Here is a 16520-nt window from a genome sequence, read left to right on the forward strand (position 1 = left end):
CAAAACCTCTATTCTGGCAAGAACAGGGATAAATGCACAATCTGCGACAGAAAACTCAGCTCCAGCCAAAAAATGTGTGTTTGTGAGCTGTTTCTCAGCCTCATTGAGTAGCCTTATAAGTTCATTCGTGTTTGAAGCCAAAGCCTCCTGATCCTTCAACATTTCCTCCATGGCATGCATGGTTTGAAGTTTGTTGTGATATTGTGATGCTCCTAAAGCTGATTGATTTAAGTACCATTGCCAAGTCTTTCAGTGTTTGCATTAATCAAGCTAACTACAGAGAAAATATAACAGAGTCACAAATAAAAGCTTAGCCCGTATGCTTGCTGTCAAAGACAATTAACATCCCCATAGAAAAAAAAGGAATCAATGGTTCTGGTGGCTTAACCAATAGCTAAGCTCACTTCAAAATTCTGGCCTGCCTGTGAATCTATTTACAACAGAGCTCACCAAATTTCTATAGCAGGCATAAAAATCCCAATAGGCCCTTCACAAGCTTCACGACTAGCATAAAAATTTCAATAGGCCCTTCACAAGTTTCACGACTATACTATTGTATTGCTTGCTTGCTTGGTCATCTAAGGGGTTGAGGGTTCTATATAGTCTGTAATCATGCAGAACAAAATAATCCTATGCATACTATATTTATGCAACAGCCTCATGATCATATTACAGATAGAGGACAACAAAATAATACCATGCATACTAGTAGTTATGTAGCAATCTCCTGATGCTCATATTACAGATAGAAGGCAATAAAATTTTCATCTTTCCAAAAAAGGTGGAATATGGGCCTATTACAGTCTGATAGCTTGGTCTTTCCTTCATCTGCTCGAAGTAATATATAAGACGAGGATGCTTCCGAAAATACTCTTTGTCCAACTTCAAAACCTCTATTCTGGCAAGCACAGGGATAAATGCACAATCTGCCACAGAAAACTCAACTCCAGCCAAAAACTGTGTGTTTGTAAGCTGTTTCTCAGCCTCATTGAGTAGCCTTATAAGTTCATTCGTGTTTGAAGCCAAAGCCTCCTTATCCTTCAACATTTCCTCCATGGCATGCATGGTTTGAAGTTTTTTGTGATATTGTGATGCTCCTAAAGCTGATTGATTTAAGTACCATTGCCAAGTCTTTCATTGTTTGCATTAATCAAGCTAACTACAGAGAAAATATAACAGAGTCACAAATAAAAGCTTAGCCCCTATGCTCACTGTCAAAGACAATTAACATTCCCATAGAAAAAAAGGAATCAATAGTTCCGGTGGCTTAACCAATAGCTAAGCCCACTTCAAAATTCTAACCTGCCTGTGAATATGTTTACAACAGAGCTCACCAAATTTCTATAGAAGGCATAAAAATCTCAATAGGCCCTTCACAAGCTTCACGGCTAGAATAAAAATCTCAACAGGCCCTTCACAAGCTTCACGACTATACTATTGTATTGCTTGCTTGCTTGGTCATCTAAGGGGTTGAGGGTTCTATATAGTCTGTAATCATGCAGAACAAAATAATCCTATGCATTCTATATTTATGCAACAGCCTCATGATCATATTATAGATAGAGGACAACAAAATAATACCATGCATACTAGTAGTTATGTAGCAATCTCCTGATGCTCATATTACAGATAGAAGGAAATAAATTTTCATCTTTCCAAAAAAGGTGGAATATGGGCCTATTATAGTCTGATAGCTTGGTCTTTCCTTCATCTGCTCGAAGTAATATATAAGACGAGGATGCTTCTGAAAATACTCTTTGTCCAACTTCAAAACCTCTATTCTGGCAAGCACAGGGATAAATGCACAATCTGCCATAGAAAACTCAGCTCCAGCCAAAAACTGTGTGTTTGTAAGCTGTTTCTCAGCCTCATTGAGTAGCCTTATAAGTTCATTCGTGTTTGAAGCCAAACCCTCCTAATCCTTCAACATTTCCTCCATGGCATGCATGGTTTGAAGTTTGTTGTGATATTTTTCTGCCAAATCAGGATTTTCCACAAGACGAGTAATGACAACTTGCCTTTTGAATTTGCTAAAAAAATGAATAGCATGATCACTTGGACAGTGATTTAGCATGAAGAGTTTTGTGTCCCATGAATCAATCTTCTCTAGCCACTTCTGGACCTTGCTCTGATCTACCCTTTTATGGCCTAAAGGCTTGCCAATCTTGGCAAGATACCTGTTTACCAATAAAAATTGACAGGATACGAATCATTAAATAGACATCAATAAGGCCTCTAAAAATAATTCAAATATTATACATTCTGTAGGTGAAAGAAACTTACTGAATCATAGGCAATGAGTCACAAAAAACTTGATCCGTAGTGATTAGTACAAGAATGCTACCATTAGGACTTTGCCTGAAAAACTCTGCATCCAAATTCCTTGCTTTGAAAGGATCCACAATGTGGGGGTTATACTTCGTATTTTTCTCTTCCATCACCAAGCATACCTTTTGGCAGTCAAGTGAAAGGGGATGGTAATAAAAATCCATCATATTGAATGCCTTACAGTTCGCAGACCTTGCAATAGATAATTCACAGACCTGCTTCTTACTGTTGTTTCCGACAGCAATGAATGTGATGCATATAGCAATGTGAAAGGGAAAAATTAGGCTGGTAAATTATTCTCAGAGACAGGACAGATTTTTTCATTCAGTATGTAATCTATTATAAAATCGCACTTTGATGCGTTCAATTACTGGAGAAGCCTCAATGCTACAGTTAATCAACAATTTAGGTGTATCAATGTCTTTCAGAGAAATATATACTCCGGTATATCTTTTCTTTATTTTGGATGATTCTTAAAGTAGCAATATATCGTTATTCAATATAATAGACAAATTAGACAAATTGAGACTGGTTGGTCCCTACCTAGGTTTCCAAGTGTTTGTACCTTGCAACATGTTTTGCTTCATGGCGTTTGTTAACTATTAGGGAAGAGGTTATATGCTTATTTGCTAGGACACCCACATTAGCTTAGGATTTTATAACATAAGAAAACCTTTAAATTCCTGCAAAACCTTGAGTTTTACAGTGACGATATACACAGTAGTCAAGAACCCCAACATTGAGAGATTCAAATATGACAACAACACAATTGTGTTCTATTACTATGGTACGCAGATTGGAATTATCAATTCAGTTCCGGGAGGACGGATAGTGGCAGAGGAAACAGAGTATCTTTCTGCAACCCTAACAGTTCAACTGTTTCCTTTCATTCCTGCTTCTCAGAATCCAAATTTCTTCTCTGATGCCAATTCCTCCAAGATTATTCCCATAGACTTCACAGTATACATGGGTGGAGATGCCAGAGTGTTATATTTCTTCACTTCTTATGTTAAATCTATTGTTTACTGCAACTTTGTGATTGATATCAAGCAGGGGACAAATCTTAGAATGGAATGTTCGTAGATTTATCAGTCCATTTTTTTGCATGTCAATAATGGGTTCGAGTATGGAACAAAAATAATGGGTTCCAGTATGTAACAAATAATTATTTTCAGATTTAATTCTCGCCAGTGATATAATTGGCCAGAAGAGAAGCATACCAGAGATTTCACATCTCTCAAATACTGCTGCGAGTTATACTTAAGTTATTTAATGAAATAAAGCTAGTTGTGAACCATCCATTAGATCATGGTTTGTTGTAGCCTTTAAAGATCACAGGTGTATCAGAATGTTTTGTTGCCTGGATCCATTAGAGCATGGCTTGTTATAGCTTTAAAATATCACAGGTGTATCAGAATGTCTTCCATTAGATCATGGCCTCGTATAGCCTTAAAATATCACAGGTGTATCAATGTCTTTCAAAGGAATATAAACATTGTTGTCATATTTTTTCTTCCATTTGACATAAGCCATGAGTTTATTTTCCATTTTATCCCCCAATAGTAACAAAATATATCTTCTATGTTCTTTCTTGCTTTAGTCTATTGAAAGGATTACTTCCTCTGAAAATTACCAATACTGGATAACAGCTTCAGTCACATCTTTTAAAGGAAATATGTTGGAAGATATTATGCCTCAAGTAGTGCTTAGAATATGTTGCTAGCTTAACTTGTCAGAAGAGTTGTAATGGTAATTTCAAGTCGAAATTACATAGCACACTGATTAGAAAATGCTGCTAGAATAACTTGTCAGAAGATCTGTAATGGTAATTTAAAGTCGAAATTATATAGCATACTGATTGGTTCTTGTGATGCTCCTAAAGCTGATTGATTTAAGTACCATTGCCAAGTCTTTCACTGTTTGCATTTATCAAGCTAACTACAAAGAAAATATAATAAAGTCACAAATAAAAGCTTAGCCTGTATGCTCGCTGTCAAAGACAATTAACATTCCCATAGAAAAAAAAGGAATCAATAGTTTCGGTGGCTTAACCAATAGCTAAGCCCACTTCAAAATTCTAGTCTGCCTATGAATTTGTTTACAATAGAGCTCGCCAAATTTCTATAGCATGCATAAAAATCTCAATAGGCCCTTCACAAGCTTCACGACTAGCATAAAAATCTCAATAGGCCCTTCACAAGCTTCACGAATATACTATTGTATTGCTTGCTTGCTTGGTCATTTAAGGGGTTGAGGGTTCTATATAGTTTGTAATCATGTAGAACAAAATAATCCTATGCATACTATATTTATGCAACAGCCTCATGATCATATTATAGATAGAGGACAACAAAATAATACCATGCATACTAGTAGTTATGTAGCAATCTCCTGATGCTCATATTACAGATAGAAGGCAATAAAATTTTCATCTTTCCAAAAAAGGTGGAATATGGGCCTATTACAGTCTGATAGCTTGGTCTTTCCTTCATCTACTCGAAGTAATATATAAGACGAGGATGCTTCCAAAAATACTCTTTGTCCAACTTCAAAACCTCTATTTTGGCAAGCACAAGGATAAATGCACAATCTGCCACAGAAAACTCAGCTCCAGCCAAAAACTGTGTGTTTGTAAGTTGTTTCTCAACCTCATTAAGTAGCCTTATAAGTTCATTCGTGTTTGAAGCCAAAGCCTCCTGATCCTTCAACATTTCCTCCATGGCATGCATGGTTTGAAGTTTGTTGTGATATTTTTCTGCCAAATCAGGATTTTCCACAAGATGAGTAATGACACCTTGCCTTTTGAATTTGCTAAAAAAATGAATAGCGTGATCACTTGGATAGGGATTTAGCGTGAAGAGTTTCGAGTCCCATGAATCAATCTTCTCTAGCCACTCCTGGACCTTGCTTTGATCTACCCTTTTATGGCCTAAAGGCTTTCCAATCTTGGTAAGATACATGTTTACCAATAAAAATTGATAGGATACGAATCATGAAATAGACATCAATAAGGCCTCTGAAAATAATTCAAATATTATACATTCTGTAGGTGAAAGAAACTTACCGAATCATAGTCAATGAGTCACAGAAAACTTGATCCGCGGTGATTAGTACAGGAATGCTACCATTAGGACTTTGCCTGAAAAACTCTGCATCCAAATTCCTTGCTTTGAAAGGATCCACAATGTGGGGGTTATACTTTGTATTTTTCTCTTCCATCACCAATCATACCTTTTGGCAGTGAAGTGAAAGGGGATGGTAATAAAAATCCATCATATTGAATGCCTTACAGTTCGCAGACCTTGCAATAGATAATTCATAGACCTACTTCTTACTATTGTTTTCGACAGCAATGAATGTGATGCATATAGCAATGTGAAAGGGAAAAATTAGGCTGGTAAATTATTCTCAGAGACGGGACAGATTTTTTCATTCAGTATGTAATCTATTATAAAATCGCACTTTGATGCATTCAATTACTGGAGAAGCCTCAATGCTACATTTAATCAACAATTTAGGTGTATCAATGTCTTTTAGAGAAATATATACTCCGATATATCTTTTCTTTATTTTGGATGATTCTTAAAGTAGCAATATATCGTTATTCAATATAATAGACAAATTAGACAAATTGAGACTGGTTGATCCCTACCTAGGTTTCCAAGTGTTTGTACCTTGCAACATGTTTTGCTTCATGGCGTTTGTTAACTATTAGGGAAGAGGTTATATGCTTATTTGCTAGGACACCCACATTAGCTTAGGATTTTATAACATAAGAAAACCTTTAAATTCCTGTGAAACCTTGAGTTTTACAGTGACAATATACACAGCAGTCAAGAACCCCAACATTGAGAGATTCAAATATGACAACAACACAATTGTGTTCTATTACTATGGTACACAGATTGGAATTATCAATTCAGTTCCGGGAGGACGGATAATGGCAGAGGAAACAAAGTATCTTTCTGCAACCCTAACAGTTCAACCATTTCCTTTCATTCCTGCTTCTCAAAATCCAGATTTCTTCTCTGATTCCAATTCCTCCAAGATTATTCCCATAGACTTCACAGTATACATGGGTGGAGATGCCAGAGTGTTATATTTCTTCACTTCTTATGTTAAATCTATTGTTTACTGCAACTTTGTGATTGATATCAAGCAGGGGACAAATCTTAGAATGGAATGTTCGTAGATTTATCAGCCCATTTTTTTGCATGGAAATAATGGGTTCGACTATGGAACAAAAATAATGGGTTCCAGTATGTAACAAATAATTATTTTCAGATTCAATTCTCGCCAGTGATATGATGATGTTTGATTGATAATTGGCCAGAAGAGAAGCATACCATAGATTTCACATCTCTCAAATACTGCTGCTAGTTATACTTAAGTTATTAAATGAAATAAAGCCAATTGTGAACCATCCATTAGATCATGGTCTGTTGTAGCCTTCAAAGATCACGGGTGTATCAGAATTTTTTGTTGCCTAGATCCATTAGAGCATGGCATGTTATAGCTTTAAAAGATCACAGGTGTATCAGAATGTCTTCCATTAGATCATGGCCTCGTATAGCCTTAAAAGATCACAGGTGTATCAATGTCTTTCAGAGGAATATAAACACTGTTGTCATATTTTTTCTTCCATTAGATCATGGCCTCTTGTAGCCTTAAAAGATCACAGGTGTATCAATGTCTTTCAGAGAAATATAAACTCCGGTATATCTTTTCTTTATTTTGGATGATTCTTAAAGTAGCAATATATCGTTATTCAATATAATAGACAAATTAGACAAATTGAGACTGGTTGGTCCCTACCTAGGTTTCCAAGTGTTTGTACCTTGCAACATGTTTAGCTTCATGGCGTTTGTTATCTATTATGGAAGAGGTTATATGCTTATTTGCTAGGACACCCACATTAGCTTAGGATTTTATAACATAAGAAAACCTTTAAATTCCTGCAAAACCTTGATTTTTACAGTGACGATATACACAGTAGTCAAGAACCCCAACATTGAGAGATTCAAACATGACAACAACACAATTGTGTTCTATTACTATGGTACGCAGATTGGAATTATCAATTCAGTTCCGGGAGGACGGATAGTGGCAGAGGAAACAGAGCATCTTTCTACAACCCTAACAGTTCAGCCGTTTCCTTTCATTCCTGCTTCTCAAAATCCAGATTTCTTCTCTGATGCCAATTCCTCCAAGATTATTCCCATAGACTTCATAGTATACATGGGTGGAGACGCCAGAGTGTTATATTTCTTCACGTCTTATGTTAAATCTATTGTTTACTGCAACTTTGTGATTGATATCAAGCAGGGGACAAATCTTAGAATGACATGTTCGTAGATTTATCAGTCCATTTTTTTGCATGTCAATAATGGGTTCGAGTATGGAACAAAAATAATGGGTTCCAGTATTTAACAAATAATTATTTTCAGATTCAATTCTCGCCAGTGATATAATTGGCCAGAAGAGAAGCATACCAGAGATTTCACATGTCTCAAATACTGTTGCGAGTTATACTTAAGTTATTCAATGAAATAAAGCCAGTTGTGAACCATCCATTAGATAAAATCCCTATTAAAACATGGTTTTTCCAACAATAAAATCTAGTATTTCTGAAACTATTGTAAAATCCCTATTAAAACATGGTTTATCGAGCAATAAAATCCAGTATTTCTGAAACTATTGTAATACGGAAGATCCGGCTATGGAATCCAAATTTTCATATGGGAATTACAGGACTAATCCAGCAATGGACGTCCAAATTTCATATGGGAATATGTATCTCTGAAACTATTACAACAAGACTGAACCAGCAATTGAATACATATTTTCATGTTCATGGGAGTATTATTTCTTTTGAAGGGTGCAAGTCAGATTACAAAGAAAATATTCTGAGAAAACTTAACACGCTAGTTTTTTTGAAATTTAGGTGATGGGATTCCATCGATATCTGGTATGTGTTATTCAATAAGACAAGTCCAATTCCAGAGTGTGAGTAATTAGTCAAATTAGTGAACCACCATTAGATTTAGCAAACATTTGATGAGTTAAAGTGTTTGCCATGAGAGAGAATTAGTTAAGATATTATTTAAGTTGTAGCTTAATTATGTATTCTTTATTGGTGTATATTTTTAAGTTAATTTTAATATTTATTTAAAAATAAAAATTTACATTTTCCTTAACTATTTAACCAAATTTACTAAATCTCGAGATAAAGGTAAATGGTGTTTCATTTTTAAACGAGGGTTGATATTAATCTACTATATATATATATATATATATATATATATATATATATATATATAATTTATATTTATTAGTCTTTGCCATTATAGTTTGTTGATCATTATTAGTTTAGTATTGATCAATCCAAGTTATAATGTTTAACTTTGGAAATAAATATTTATTTTTAAATATTATTGAAAAAATTATTTTTCAAACATTTTATTGGACCATAACTTTGAAGGTATAGCTTTTGTGCCATGTCGACTGCTACCTCAGATTTTTTTTTTTGCCATAATTACTAGATGTATTACTATGGTACGCATATTGGAATTATCAATTCAGTTCCGGGAGGATGGATAGTGGCAGAGGAAACAGAGTATCTTTCTACAACCCTAACAATTCAACCGTTTCCTTTCATTCCTGCTTCTCAGAATCCAGATTTCTTCTTTGATGCCAATTCCTCCAAGATTATTCCCATAGACTTCACAGTACACATGGGTGGAGATGCCAGACTGTTATATTTCTTCACTTCTTATGTTAAATCTATTGTTTACTGCAACTTTGTGATTGATATCAAGCAGGGGACAAATCTTAGAATGGCATGTTCATAGATTTATCAGTCCATTTTTTTGCATTTCAATAATGGGTTCGAGTATGGAACAAAAATAATGGATTCCAGTATGTAACAAATAATTATTTTCAGATTCAATTCTCACCAGTGATATGATGATATTTGATTGATAATTGGCCAAAAGAGAAGCATACCAGAGATTTCACATCTCTCAAATACTGTTGCGAGTTATACTTAAGTTATTCAATGAAATAAATCCAGTTGTGAACCATCCATTAGATCATGGTCTGTTGTAGCCTTCAAAGATCACAGGTGTATCAGAATGTTTTGTTGCCTAGATCCATTAGAGCATGGTCTGTTATAGCTTTAAAAGATCACAGGTGTATCAGCATGTCTTCCATTAGATCATGGCCTCATATAGCCTTAAAAGATCACAGGTGTATCAATGTCTTTCAGAGGAATATAAACACTGTTGTCATATTTTTTCTTCCATTAGATCATGGCCTCTTGTAGCGTTAAAAGATCACAGGTGTATCAATTTCTTTCAGAGAAATATAAACTCCGGTATATCTTTTCTTTATTTTGGATGATTCTTAAAGTAGCAATATATCGTTATTCAATATAATAGACAAATTAGACAAATTGACACTGGTTGGTCCCTACCTAGGTTTCCAAGTGTTTGTACCTTGCAACATGTTTTGCTTCATGGCGTTTGTTAACTATTAGCGAAGAGGTTATATGCTTATTTCCTAGGACACCCACATTAGCTTAGGATTTTATAACATAAGAAAACCTTTAAATTCCTGCAAAACCTTCCCCGTGAGGATTAGATTGTGTGGATTATATTAGGTTTTTTTCCCGCAGAGACTATTAATTTCCATAACACTGTATAGATTATGTTGGTTACTCACACAGCAATGTTAAATACAGATACTTTGCATCGCTTCCTAAAAAAAGCTTTGGCCTACTCTGTTTTAAGTTTTTTTGCAAAGAGATTATGTTAAATAAATTAACGAAACATACAAGTCAGAAACAAAATATAGTCAATTTCCAAACAAAATATTTCCAAACATATTTTTTGTGGAATCTTGTACATATTCATCACACCTCTGTCGTTCAAAACACCGTGATTCTTGAGCAATCAAATTAGCACCCAAATGATACTATAGTTACACATGAAACTATATACATGTATAAAGAAAAAATACTAATATGTTCTTTCAAACACATTATTCAAGTAAAAATATTCACATAAAACTATTCAAAACTTAAATTTTTTTCCCTTCTTTCGCTTTCACTTAAATTTTTTACCCTTCTTTCCCTTTCATACAATAACATGGTTGTTGTCTCCAAATAACATTCTTATTTTCCCCTCTTGCTTATAGGTACCATAAATTTTGCGAATGGATTCTTCTTCTAATAATGAACGTGCTCGAAGATGTTATGCAACAAATAAAGAACGAATAAATGCACGTCGTTGTGAGCTTTATCAAGAAAAAAAGGACATCAGAGAATGTCAAAAACACAAAAAACAGAAGGAAAACCAACATTCCTCGTCTGAAATGGCCCACCCCGAAAACAATCCTCCCTTGCAATTATCAAACTCTTTATCTTCTCAGCAAACCTCTCAAACAAATGCATCCATACTTCAATGCCCCAACCCCTCCTTCGCACATGCTTTCAACAACGTTTATACTAATCAAGCACATTGAGATTTTCGTGCAAAGATTGATAAACTTCCACCTAAATGCCCATGCTCCATTTGTCTTGAATCATACCCTGGAATACATATCCGCAATTCCAAGCACATGTATTGTTGCTCCAGATGCGTCTCTTAAACAAAGGGTCATCGCTTCTCATTATCAAACAACATGGACCCTGGTCCTCAACCAGCTATCCTTACATCTCTTTCACAAATAGAATAAATGCTCATTGCTAGGGTTAACCCTATACTGCAAGTAACACATGCACGTGGTGGCCAATATAAATACAGTGGCCACACAATTTGTTTGCCTCAAGACATTACAAAAATCGCAAACATGTTGCCACGACATGTTGAAAACTTGGACATCCTAATTGTCACTCATCATAGTAATGACCATAAGGCTTATGATTTCATTGTCAGTAAACATCGCGTACTCGCTGCATTAGAATACAAATTGGCAAATGACCCATACTATAAGAATGTTCGTATTGATACCAACGCACTGGCATCCTTACCAGCAATCCCCACCGATGTCTCCTCCTCCTTTCACCATTCCAATATTACAGAAACCACGGTCCACCTTTCACTTGAACCACCACATGAGCTCATCGAAGATTCCGTAGACCCATCCGTAAACCAAACATCATCATTCGTACCCATCATACCTAATACAAATACAGAAATCCGCCATTATTTACATGCTTAAAACCACCAATCTGAAACTACAATTGAGTGGCCAACAATTGGTTTATCACCAATCAATGAATACAACACAGAAGGTCTACTCTCTATGGCTTTCCCCACCCTTTTTCCGACGGTTGTTGCAATGCCAAATCAGCCAAGAATGAAAGCAGTGCAGTTACATGAATATGCACTTCATCTCATACGTTACTATGATAACAGATTTGGAAAGCACCCACGCTTTCGTTATTACATATATAATCTCATAATGTGATATCGCAGTCAAGCAATAGCATCGGTTTTTGTGAAAAAGAACATCACAGATAACTTCCCAATATCTATTCAAGATCTGAACATCCGATTAGAACAATTTCCAGATGAGCAATTGGCAGAGCAAGTCATGCGATTCGGTAGCTCTTTACGTGGAACAAGATCATTTTGGCACAAAGCTAAAAATGAACTAACGGACATGATATCTCAACTCGGTTGCCTGATGTTCTTCTTCACATTAAGTGTAGCTGATACAAAATGGCCTGATCTTCATGCAATCATGCCCGGATGTCTTCCTTCTAATATTGCAAAACAAAAAAAGTGGAGAAATGATAACATTATCTCTAACCCACATTTAACATCACTATATATGCACCATAGATTCACAGCATTTCGTGAGATTATCTTAGAGAAACACTTGAAGACAAAAGATCACTGGTACAGGTATGCATTCTACCGTATTTTTTTTCCAAAAACTCGAAACAACATTCCTCACCTATTACAAAATTATCTTACAAAAATGCATACTTGACAGGTATGAATGGCAACATAGGGGATCTACGCACATCCATGGTTTCCTTTGGATAGAAAATGCAGCTAATATGGAAAATCTCAACTGGGAAGACACAAAAGCAATTGATATTACAAGGCAGTGCTTCGACAAGTATATTTCCGCTTGGAACCCTCGTACTCCTTCAACTTCAAACCAACCAATTGTTTGGACAAATCCCGGAGACCCTTGTCTATTGTCCACACCGCAAATCTTCAGAACCAATCCTTTCAATGACTATGAACAGCTCATCAATTGTGTTGAACGTCACACAAAATGCTCAAAAAGCACATGCCTAACAAAAAATGGATCCTCACTCCAATGTCGTTATAAAGCACCATGGGAATTACATCGAAAATCAGCCCTATTCATTGATTCCAATGGCCAAAAAACATACAACCCTGCTCGCAATGACGATCGACTCAATAGCCATAACCCTACCATCCTATCTATTTGGCGTGCAAATGTTGACTGCCAACCAGTACTCTCCATACATGTTGTACAAAAATATATCGCCAAATATGCATCCAAAAAATAAATAAAAATAAAAATAAAAATAAAAAATAAATAAAATAAAAAATCTGAAAGCTTCCACCACACGCTACGTAGAATTGTCCTGGCTTCACCCATTGCTAACCCAGCAACATCCGCATTTCGAAAATTTCTTGCAGAAACCCTTGTTGATCGTGACATTGGACCACAAGAAACCTACCATATGCTGCAAAAATTACCATTAACATTATGTAGTCGACCATTCATTTCTTTAAATGTAAGCCAAAAAATTCTTATGCGCCCTCCACAAACAAACACCACCTCCACTACATCCCCACACATCATAGATACATATATCCAGCGCCCTTCTACCCTAGAATCCACATCACTAATAGAATTAGCAAGATCCCGGTCATATGATCCTCGTCGCAAAACAAACAAATGGAAACAAAGACCTACAAAAGAAATTGTTCGGGTCATACCACGTTACTCCTCCATACCATCCACAACTAAACCTTGCTACACTGACTTTTGCAGAGTTGAACTTATGCTATACAAACCTTTTCGCCATATCGTACAAGATATAGGAGATTCTGCTACAGAATTCATCACAAATTGGCAAACATTTCGTCCATTCTACAAACCTTGGCATCAACACTGCAGACTATCTGATATTGAATCTGTCGCAGATGATACCTCAACTATTCATGAAACCAATCCTCCAGACACCATGGAAATAAATGAATGGGAATTACTTTCCCAATTACACCCTACAAATGAGCTTCTCATAAATGACCTTGACATGCTTGGGCTTCGTGGCTTTGATGACACCCATAACTAGAATCATACCACTATCCCATTAGATCTACAAAATAATGCCATACAATTCATTGAGAATAGTCGCTCCATCCACCGCATTCTTCAAAAACATCAACATATCCTGGCGACCCTTACTACATTATCTCCAATGCAAAGAAAAGCTCTAAATATTATTTCTAATCATTTTGCTAAGAAGGATTATTTAGCCGCTTTCAGAATGATAATACAAGGCACTGCTGGTACAGGAAAATCCCTCCTTATCAATTGCATCAAAGATATGCTCATAAGCCTTGCAAGCCCAAGACCTTCACCGATCATGCTCCTCGCCCCTACAGGGGTTGCTGCCTTTAACATACAAGCATCGACAATCCATTCTGCTATGCACCTTCCTATAAAGGATCTTATGCCCTTAGAAGGTAATGCTCTTGCAAAATTCCAAGAATAACTCAGGCATATAAGATACATACTAATCGATGAAATGAGCTTCATTGGGCCAAAGCTTCTCAGCCATATTGATGAACGTCTTCGAGAGGCATTTCCACAGCAAAGAAACACTCCTTTCGGTGGATGTTCCATTATATTGGTTTGTGATCTCGGTCAGCTACCACCCATCAAAGACATACCTCTATATGCAGGGGCGAGCCACAGAAGCGCACTGTGGAACACCTTCAACAAAGTCATCACATTAGAAATAATATTTCGTCAACAAGGCGACAACATCGCACATGTTACTTTCAGGAACATTCTCCAGAACATTAGAGATGCAAATCCAACTATTGACGACTACAACGTACTCATGTCGCGCACAGATTCCTTTTTATCAGAAGAAGAAATATGTTCATTCCATGATTCCATGCATCTATTCCCCACAAATGCTCAAACAATGGTCCATAATAAGCAAACGATGAAATCTCTAAACACTCCTATCGCAAGATCCATTGTTGAAGATGACAACACATATTCCAACATTTCCTCAGAAGACGGGCAACTTGAGCGAATTGTATTACTATGCAATGGCGAAAAAGTTATGTTGACTTCCACCCTTCGGGTTTCAGCCGGACTTGTTAATGGTTCCCTCGAAGAAATTGTAACCATCTTTTACAAAGAATCAGCTGCACCACCACAAATTCCAACATTTGTTGTCGTAGATTTTCCCAAATACATCGAGCCTCCTTGGGATGAAAGAAACCCCAATCACTTGCCTATTCCGGCAGTAAAAAGAAATGGACGTGCACAAATTCCACTGAAGATGGCTTGGGCTTTAACCATACATAAATCTCAAGGTATGACACGTCCAAAAGCAACAATTGACATTGGAAAAACAGAACATCAAGGTCTCACATTCACAGCAATTTCAAGAGTACCTTCTCTACAAGATCTCCGGATTAGCCCCGCATTCAGTTTCGATCGTTACAGTAAAATGAAGGACAACAAAAACATTGCTCACAGAAAACACGCAGAAGAAATTCTTCGTTCAATGTCGCCTCCAGATAATCTGCCCCAACCCATACTTTAACATCAACAAAGGGTTTCCTCCATTTATTTACCTCATTCTATTTCATAACATACTTTTCATATCTTTCAACAACAACCAACTTTAATCAATATTAATAATTATCCAAATATTAGAATGTCTTTATATTATCTATACATCTCGTTCTAACATTTTCTTTCTTTTGCAACAGGACACATGGACTCAGAAATAGCATACCTAAGCAACTACAAGTAGAATGGCAAGCAAAAATAATGCATCTCCAACTACGCATAGACCTCCAATGGTGTTCAATATGCCGTTATTCACCATGCATCTTCCACTAACAACATATAAATCCCCATAGCAAAGGTAACTTCATTTCCATTCATTCCAAATTCATTTTAACACACCTCACCTTCAAATTATTACTAATAAATTTCCACAACTGATTTACATATTACTAATTCTAACAAAATATGCATTTTGCAGGTCCATTACTGCTTCTTCAGGTCTTCGATGCCTCCAACATGTTTTGATACAACTTCAAATATGGAATGACAAGCACAATGTTCTTTAGAATATTATATTCCTCCTCGAACCTCTTTTGTTACAATTCACTATTTGTATTTTCCATTTCAAACTTAAAAAATGATGTTTCAAGATCAAATACCATTTTGATGGTTTATGTCCTCACAACTATTTGTATTTTCCATTTCAAACTTAAAAAAGGATGTTACAATTCACTATTTGTATTTTCCATTTCAAACTTAAAAAAGGATGTTTCAAGATCAAATACTATTTTGATGGTTTATGTCCTCACAACTATTTGTGTTTTCCATTTCAAACTTAAAAAAGGATGTTTCAAGATCAAATACCATTTTGATAGTTTATGTTCTCACAACCAATTCATTGTCAATGGGTTTTAACATATTTTGTTAACAAAATCAATTGATTTTAATGAATATAATACATGCTTTCAATATATCTTCATATTAATTTAATTTCCCCTTTGAATAATGATTTCTTAAATAACCCTATCCAAATCAATATGGATACCCAGTTGTTGTTCGCATGGATTCATTCATTTATCTTCACCTTTAACTCCACAATTTTTACCAACTACAAACAAAGGTCTCTAAACAAGTTCAATGGATATTTATGGCTGCTTGCATTCCATTTCAGCGATTTTCGGCGTGGCTTCCTCAAATTAAAACTCAGAATCATCCACCCTTGCCTTCAAAAAAGCCCACAAAAGCCCATTCACAATTCAATATTCTTCCACACACTATGCCTTACGGCATTTCCTTTGCAACATTAGGTGCAAATGCTGGTTATAACCCAACTTCCTTGACACTGACAGCTACAGTTATTTGTTGCCAGCTGTTGAGCC

General features: G+C 35.9%; 1 protein-coding gene and 2 pseudogenes across 1 annotated transcript; 1 reads left to right on the forward strand and 2 right to left on the reverse strand.

The window, feature by feature from the left end:
* Positions 1 to 567: 567 nt before the first annotated feature.
* LOC149259789 (glutathione S-transferase TCHQD-like) lies at positions 568 to 3554 on the reverse strand (annotated as a pseudogene).
* Positions 2746 to 3411, forward strand: LOC149259790 (uncharacterized). Its single transcript, XM_089455195.1, has 2 exons — positions 2746 to 2772; positions 2962 to 3411. The coding sequence occupies exons 1-2, from the start codon at positions 2746 to 2748 to the stop codon at positions 3409 to 3411; spliced, it is 477 nt and encodes a 158-aa protein (XP_089311321.1).
* A 1140-nt stretch (positions 3555 to 4694) lies between the features above and the next one.
* Positions 4695 to 5604, reverse strand: LOC149259791 (glutathione S-transferase TCHQD-like; annotated as a pseudogene).
* Positions 5605 to 16520: the final 10916 nt, after the last annotated feature.

This window comes from Pinus tabuliformis, chromosome 6 (assembly GCF_031772625.1).
Source record: "Pinus tabuliformis cultivar Carrire ecotype Pingquan chromosome 6, CPIR1, whole genome shotgun sequence".
Lineage (NCBI taxonomy): Eukaryota > Viridiplantae > Streptophyta > Pinopsida > Pinales > Pinaceae > Pinus > Pinus tabuliformis.

Bases quoted from the DNA above. Each gene is read 5' to 3' on its own strand.
- LOC149259790 (XM_089455195.1), top strand. From the start codon at position 2,746: ATGTCTTTCAGAGAAATATATACTCCG. The intron at 2,773-2,961 runs GTATATCTTTTC...CTTATTTGCTAG, and splicing joins TCAGAGAAATATATACTCCG to GACACCCACATTAGCTTAGG.